The 8644-nt window shown below is 39.6% G+C and overlaps 1 protein-coding gene across 1 annotated transcript in view; it reads left to right on the top strand.

Moving 5' to 3' along the window:
* Positions 1-8644, top strand: part of cacng2b (calcium channel, voltage-dependent, gamma subunit 2b) — a 46149-nt gene that overhangs the window by 23663 nt on the left and 13842 nt on the right. Inside the window, exon 2 of the mRNA XM_008316527.3 lies at positions 6798-6881. Coding sequence (XP_008314749.1) covers positions 6798-6881 — 84 coding nt within the window. The remainder of the gene's footprint in view (positions 1-6797; positions 6882-8644) is intronic.

Here is an 8644-nt window from a genome sequence, read left to right as displayed (position 1 = left end):
ATATATATATATACATATATATATATATGTATATATATATATAATTTAATGGAATTATTTACAAGGAGTTGCGGCAAAAAAAAAAAAACATGAATCAGATTTTTGATCTTTGAGTCTGTTAAGGTAAAATAAGGTGACAGTTTCATGAGCCAATCAGAGAGAAAGAGTCTATTTGCACATACAATGAAGAAAAGACACTTTCGACTTTTCGACTCCTCTCAGGCGACGTCGACTTTCGACTTTTTCTCAATGACTTTATTAAGGATTATAAACAACAAAACTAGAAGTTAAAGAGAATAAACCCAGCACAGACTGTGTTAGCAGCAGATATGCTGTTACACCATGCTTATGTTTCCTCTGGGAATCGAACCCAAGACCCTCTGCTCTCTGCTTCCGAGACAGGCGTGCTGCACAATGGATTTTTGTTTGTGTTGTAGCATCATCCGTGTTCCAAAAGTCATGAATTCATTTTCATATTTCGTTTGTATCCGTGTTAGCGTTAGACGTAAGACTCCACTCCAGTGTTGGTTCAAAGATTCAGGAGCCAAAGGTTTGACACACTGAATTAGCAAAACGGTACAAACTGAAACAAAAAGGTTAGAAATGTTAGGAAACGTTGGCAGCAAAGGAAAAAAAAAACAAAACTTGTAGCAAGTCGAACTTTGGATCTAAACGGGGGGAAAGAGGGAAGGAAACCAAAATAGAAACGTGGATAGTAAAACCTAAATGTCATACAGAGATAAATAAATACTGCTGCCTCGTGTGGTGTTCAGTGGTACATGTCAGTACCAATCTAAAATATAATATAAAACATCTCGTCCCCAATACACTGTGCTTTATTTTTCACCTTCAACATTTGCAAATAACTCCTGAACGCAGACTTTTCTTCAAGATTAAAGAAGATAAGACGCAAATAAATAAAAAAATAAAAAGGGCCATGAATAAAACTTCACGAAAAAAAACACTGTGACAAGACATTTTCAAAGTCAACGCATCAGAAGAGTCGCTTCTGTCTTCAGCGTGTGCCCCGTGTCATACGTAATCTCATGTAGGTTTTTCCTCGTTTTGATCACTGATTTCTGCTGAAGAAAACAGACAAAAGTACCTGCGTGGAACCGACGATATCTCGTTACTCTTTTTTTTTTCTTTTTTTTACTTTTTGGCACACTTTGTTCCGCTTTGAGAAACTTTCCTTACTTCTAAGCAGCTTCTAAAACAAGAAGACAGGGGTCCTCGTTAACGCAACACTGCACCGGATTCTTTTTTTTTTTTTTTTTTTGTCTTACGAGCCTCAAAGACTCGGAGGATTCTGCAGCGGAGAATTTAGCTGCTTTTTAGGTGGAGAAAAAAAAATGTCAGCGAGGATCGACTCCTCTGTGCTCGGAGTAAAGAATACTCTTTAAATACTTTGGCTGCGATTCTTCATCCTCAGTCCTGGGATCACATGAACCTCATGTCAACATCTGATTGGCTCATGCTACAGTATAGCATAACTCTAAGTGCAGTTTCTATCAGTCTAGATTGTGTAAAACCTGCCCAGTCTCTGTGTGTGTGTGTGTGTGTGTGTTTACAGACGAGGGCGGGCAGAGCAGCTGAGTCAGGAGACGTCCATGTTTTTGAATGAATTCCTGTATAACATGTAGGTCGCACCGCTGTCACTGCTGTCTCACTACAAAAAAAAAAAAAAAAGCCTTAAGTCGTTACGCTGCACTTTCCTTTAGGCCGTTCTGCTGCTCAACGCATACATGGAAAAAAAAAACTGATTGTGTCGACGCAGTTCTTTCTTTAACCACTAGTTCATTATTTTCCCTCTACTTGTTAAACACATTTTGCATTTTGCTTCTTTTTAGTCTTCATGTTCACATCAACTTCTGTTTCAGATTTATTCAATTCCACTCCTGTCTACGGGTTCTTTTTAGTCTTTTTTTTTTTTTGCCGTGTTTTGTTTCCGTGAGGCAGAACATTTGCTGCAGTTTAAGTTGCTTTTACATTCACCAAAGTGAAGGTGATGATGAAACGACCAAAGGATGAAGATCAAAAAACTGAAAGTTTGGCAACGGCTGCAAAAACTCAACAAAGAAAGTGGATGGAAAAATTACAGATCAGATCAGTTTTTGATCAGTGATATTTGATTTAAATTAGTTTCTATGATGTTGTTTTACTTCAAAATTAAAAAATATGTATATATATATATATTTTCACGCACACTTAACTAAACCATGTCATTGATTTTCGTTCTCGTCTGATGATCCACTTCCTTCAGTAGAAATTCATCAGACGAGGACCGTTTTCATAATTAGCATTCGAACAAAAAAAAAAGAAAACGACACTGACGCTGCCAACCGTTAGCATTTCACACCGCGCTGCTTCACAGGAGAACATTTGTATTTTACAGCTCCTGTGACACACACCGACTCCCAGCTGCATCTCAGTGAGCGGGTCACGCTGTTAATACTTCATAAAAGCCACTCTGCTAATGTTTCCGCACTCTTTAACAGCCGTAAGATCAGTCGGCAGGCGGTCACCTGATTGTCCCGCGACAGCGGGAGGGGTCAACCGCGTCTCCTCCTAACGGTATAAATCATCCAGGGAGAGTCGCGCCGGCTCCGCTCGCTGTGAGGATAAGTGGGTGATGGAGTCGTCCCGACCCCCGAGGTGCCGGGCGGCTTCAGAATAATAGTATCTGTTCCATGTTTAAGCATGGTGTATAATTTAACAGGACCAATTTGGAAGAGTGACACCTCATTATTACTGTAGTAGGAGAGTGAGAGGGAACGAGGAGTGGAAGGAAGGGAAGTGGAGAAGAGAGGAGTGTCTCAGATGAGGACATTTTATACAGACACAGACGCAGATGTTTATTTTTGGTCAATATTAAGCAGTTGTAATTCAGGATTCTCACTTTCAGTTGGAGGAGGAAGTAGAGTTTCACGCTACTACGCGTCGGGTAAATCTGAATTTTTTGGTAATGCAACTTTAAACGTCTGTCATACAGTAGCCGTCAGTAGTCAACTGATCAAAGTCCAAAACTAAGACGTCACTTTTGATGCAGTTTTGTGACCCATTTGGTGTCGTTTTTATCGGAGAAGTTTTCAACGACAACAGGAAACGAGTCCAAATGAACAGACAAAGAACTGCAGTACAGCACGTGTACAATCGTGTATCAACACTACTGTAGTACCAACTCCAACAAGTTTTTTTTGTTTTTTTTTGCATTGTTGATCCATGCATTGCTGTGATGTAACCAAAGCAAATGTGGGTGCGTGGAGTGTGTAGGTATCAAACTGGAGCCACAGGTGTTCTGTGTGGGAGAAAGACGTTCCCTTTCACCATGACCCGCCGTCTCTTTTCACTTTACACTTTTAGGACTTTTCATGCACAAAAAAAAAAGAAAAACACACACACACACACTAACCCACTAAAGCTGTGATTCAAGTGTGGGCTGCGGGCACTCGAAGTGGGCAGTAGATCAGAAACATTACTGGTCTTTTCAAGTTTGGATTTTAGCTATAAATAACAGTGAACCTGTTTTGATTGATTTGAAAAAATGTGACGACGTCGATTGTACTGAACAGTTTCTCAAAATTTAAGGGTTTAATTACATTGTTCCGAAAGGTTCAGAGTTGAAAAAAAGTCTGATGTTGTTCGTTCACATTGGAGAAAAAAAAAAAAAAAGAGGAGAAGATGGATTTGAATTTTCTGTCTGGTTCTGCGGTTGGTTCTGGTCGAGAGATGAGGACAGGAAGAGGAAAGAGAAAAGAAGAAGGAAGTGGAAAATAAAATTCCAGATTCCATGTGCTGCAGTGTGGGTGGGCATGTGTCGGAGGGAGGGCGAGTGTGAAAGAAGGAAGGACAGAAAGAGAGAGAGACAGAAAGAGACAGAGAGAGAGAGTGAGTGGAGACGGTAGTGTCAGTAAGTGTGTGAATGGACGTGTGTGAAATCATGTGGCATATTCACACACAGACAGCAGTGCACAAAACAATACGTTGAAAACTGACACAAACACAGACAACAACCACGGAGACGTGTGATTAAAGTTGAGCCGCTCGCGCCGAGCAACGCTCTCTCTGTCGCTCGCGTTCGCTTTTGCTCATCTCCTAGCAACCGCCGCCGACTCCATTTGGAATGTTTGATAATAACAAAAAAAAAAAAAACTGTAGCTACGTGTGATGCGAGCTGGCTGAGAGAAATAATAGAGGATGTGTTGACACAGGAGTGCTGAGAGGAAATAAACGCTGACCGAGGCCTGGACAGGAAGTCGTGTTTTGGGGGTGAGAATAGTAACACGTCGTAAGTGAGGCTTTTACAGTCGTACTCTTTCTAACATTTTAATCAATCATATTCTAATTAAAGTAACAGTACACTCTGTCTGTAGTCCATGAATCTCTGGGCAGCAGTTTAGAACCAGTGGTTCTTGAACTCCACTCACCGCCGTTAGGAAACTTTAGGAAAAACTAATTGGCTCCCCCGAGGATGAGCAACATTAAAATAACAAACAGATTTATCTAGAATTTTTACGAAGAGTTCACTCGGCGTTTCGATCCAATTCAGTGCTGAAACTACACTTGTTTTATAGGGATTTAATTTTTTTTCCACTCAGATTTGTGTAACGTTAATATTCTCTTCTGGAGAGTTCCAGTTTGGAGCCACGACTGAAAAAAAAAAATTAACCATCATACACCACTAGAGGGAGCCCAAGTAACCAACAGTAGTACACGTACCATCATTTGAGAACCAAAGGTTCTCGTAAGATATCGTAAACGATCGGTCACTGTCAGGTAAACGACGACTCTTGACCGCACGAACGACGGTGCGATGTTTGTGATGCTAACGGCCGATGGTTTTTGAAAACGCTGACGTCTTGGGGAAGGACTAATGCGAGAGACTTCCGACTCACTCGGTTCGCTCCATTTCCTCACTTCACTAAAAGACTGTGGAGTAAGTGATTCAGGTTTATTTGACTTTGTAGTATCCAACATTTGCACAACAAACACTCAGAGTAAGTAGCTGAGACAAGAAGCAATTTTCTCCTGAAACACGCAGAGCCATTGCTCATCACAGTCCCCACGCTGGAACGCCATCAGAGAGTCTACACCCAGCGCTACGCACGGTTCACACCGGAATGATGAAAGCGTTTTTCCCAGCCAGCTGAAAGGTTTTTTTTTTTTTTGTATGTTTGTTTGTTTTTTTGTTTTTGTTTTTTGAGCTGCAGAAGTATCTTTTAACGTATCTTATCAAAGCACATTTGAAAACCAAAAAAAACCTAAATATAAAACAGGATCTCAGTGAAGCCCCGTTGTTGTTTTTTATCATTGTTTTTGTTTTTTTTTGTGTTAAGCTTTGATATAAAACGGGTAGAAATGTAAAAAAAAAAAACACAGCAGTCACGGCTCACGCCACGATGAAACAAAACAAAAAACAAAACAGCCCTCGCGAAAAACGATGACTGTGAGTGGCACGAATATTGGAAAAGTGAACTCTGTGTGTGTGTGTGTGTGTTTGTGTTTGTCCATCGCTGAGGTCCGATCCAAAGGCTGGGACCTGGTCCTTTTGTCCTTCAAATGCCAATTAGTCTGAGTTTATTCAATTGCAGTGGTTTGAGAGGCTGTGCAGGAACCAGTGGAGCTGAGGACCACTGAACCAGCCTTTTATTCAATTGCAGTGGTTTGAGAGGCCGTGCAGGAACCAGTGGAGCTGAGCACCACTGAACAAGGCTCACAACACACACACACACACACACACATTCTTCTCTTTGTATATAGTGGGGACATTGTTACGGTTCATGCACAGAGGGACATGAGTTTACATTTGTATGAGTTTATGTTATAAATTCAGGTGTCTGTCTTTGCATGTGATGTAAAAATGTCTCACCTTTTAACCAGACACACACGACAATTATTATGAACCACATGTCGCACACGTGTCGTTGGCCAACAGCATGAATGTAAATGCTAATGTTTTTTTGTGTCCTGTGAGGAGTTGAAGCGAGAAACTGTGGAAAAAAAACTCGAAAAAAAAAAAGATTTATAAATGAAATTTGTTTTCAAAGTCATTAATTTTTATTACATACCTCGGTCCCCGTACTGTACTTATAAAAATTATAAAATTTACTTCTAATTTTTTTTTTTACTTCTATTCCAATCACAATATTTTTTCTCTTTTATTTGGTGATTTTTTTTTCAAATTAATTTTTTCTTTTTTTTTTCGTCCATGCTAACGGCATCTCTCCACTGCTGTGTTTAATGAGTAATTTCAGCTGTGTCCAGTTTAATCTCAGTGTCCAGTTTAATCTCAGTGTCCAGTTTAATCTCAGTGTCCAGTTTAATCTCAGTCTCAGTCGTCCACGGTCTCTTTGTCAATTCTTGCAAATTGTGATTTTTGAGTTGTTTTGTTTGAGAAAGTTTTTTTTACTTTTTCTTTCCCTGATTTGAGTTTTCTATAACAATCTCCTCCCCCTCCCATATATCTTAATGTCTGTCACTATTATTTGTCCAATAATGTTTATTTGTTTATTTATTTTCTCAGTGGAGGTGTTGCAAAATACACTTTTGCTCAAACAATGCAACAATTTTCTTTTCTCTCTCTCTCTGTTCTTTTTTTTGGCAGTTTCTTCCCACGCGTTCCACTTTTTGCCTGTTTTTTTTTTTTTTTCTTATGTTGATTTATTTTCCTCCAGAAACTGTGATATAAAGTATGGCTTTGTTGTTTATTTTGTTCTGTCAAATTTGGAACCAGTTAAAAGGACCGTTTTCTAAATCCGTTTTTTTTTCTCTCTCTCTTCTTCCTTTTTTTGGAACAGGTTCTTTCAAGGGCATGTGTAAGCAGATAGATCACTTCCCTGAGGACGCCGACTACGAGGCTGATGCTTCGGAATACTTCCTGCGTGAGTTCACCGATACATTCACTCACACTACTGTCCACTCACTCAAAAGTTCTAGTTCTCCAACACAATACTGGAGACGTTTTAAAAAACGAAATAAATCTGTTGTTCTGTTGGTTCTACGTAGCCGTTCACATCGGTGTCGTTTCTGTCACCTGGAAATTCTCACTCGCACTTTAGCAGCTAAAGTAGGTGAGCAGACAAAAGTAGGACAGGACAGTTGGAACGTGAGCGAAGGGATGAAAGAAAAGCACGAGTCTTGTTTTTTTTCATTTTTATTTGATCCTTATTTTAACAGACAGATTCCAGAAAAAAAATAATTACAATGAAAGTACACAAAATTATACTACATTCCATAAAACTGTTTAGAAGCTTCCAAATAGTTAAATGATACCAGGTTGTAATATCAGAATCATAAGAACGCTGAATACTTTCTAATGTGTTACAGGTATTTTACAGATTTAAATTTACAAAAAAACACTCGTTGACCTTTTTGGATAAAGTTTTCGTCAGGTGAGAAAACGGAAAGAAAAGAGCACGGAAGTAGAAAATGATGTGGCATAAAAACCTCACGAGTTTCAAAAAGTTAGGAAAGGTCAAACAGATGGAAGTCTCAGATGTGGGTGAGGAAGGGAGGGAAACGGAGGGAGGAGGGGGGAGACATGAACGAGGCCACAAAAGGAACAGGAGAACGATGGACAGGAGGACAAGCCGGCGGAAAGAGGAAAAAAGACAAGGAGAAAGGAAGGTTAAAGAGGTGAAGGACGAGGAGTAGGGTACCAGTGCAGCACCGCCGCCTTCCCACAGGCCTGCCAATTAGGACATTTCTTCTATAAATACTTCGGGCTCAGTTATGTGGGTCACACCTCTCCTTCTCCTCCTTACTTCCTTCCATCCCTTGCCTTCTCCTTCTTGACTTCCATCCGTCCGTCCGTCCGTCTCTGTCTGTCCTTCTCGTCTCCACCCGCCGGTGTGTCTGCTTGATGGTCGTTAGAGGCTGAAAGTGTGAGGATGTTGGTGGAGCAGCAGAAACAGAACAACAAACATGGAGTTGGTTGGTTTTTTTGTTGGAGGAAAAAATGGTCGCAACGAACTCAGCAATTTAGTTGATGAAACTAAAAGAAGTTGTTTTTAAAACCTGGAAGTTGAACATTTGACTTTATCAATGATGGATTTTTAGAATATTTGACAAATAGTCTGAAGGTTTGATAAACATTTATGTGTAATTTTAATTTTGAGTTCTTGCGTTTAAATATTTTTTTGGGTCATTTGGCTACATTTAAATAGGTGTATCAGAATTATAACTAACTGCTGTAACTTTCTGTAAAACGATCATTTACCAGATATAAATTTGAAAAATGTATTTTTCTGTTTGTGTTCAGTCATATACGTTTCTAAGTTGTTTCAAACTTAGTTTTTTGTTTTTTTTTAATTTTGAAGTGGCTCCTCGTCCCCAGAGGAAACCATATCAAATATCTGTTTGTTAAAAGAAGTGGCACATGGGCAAAAAAAAAAACACTTGGCAGAGATTGGACATTGATTGGTTGATACTGTGGGATTCTTCTCATCCGTAAAACCACAGAAATGGTTGTTTGTCAGTTTTTGTAGAAAGTCAGGTCTGTGAATTAGTTTTAGTTTTAGTTTTTATATATATATAATGTATGGTTTCTTTATAAAGATATAGACAGTAGTGTCTGTTAATGTGAGGTAGAGTCGAGTCGAGAGGAGAGAACACGGCAGTCAGTCGTCCAATCAGCTCCCAGTGA

The sequence above is a fragment of the Cynoglossus semilaevis genome, chromosome 9 (assembly GCF_000523025.1).
Source record: "Cynoglossus semilaevis isolate Cse_v1.0 chromosome 9, Cse_v1.0, whole genome shotgun sequence".
NCBI classification, from domain to species: domain Eukaryota; kingdom Metazoa; phylum Chordata; class Actinopteri; order Pleuronectiformes; family Cynoglossidae; genus Cynoglossus; species Cynoglossus semilaevis.
This window is presented reverse-complemented; position numbering and strand designations above follow the sequence as displayed.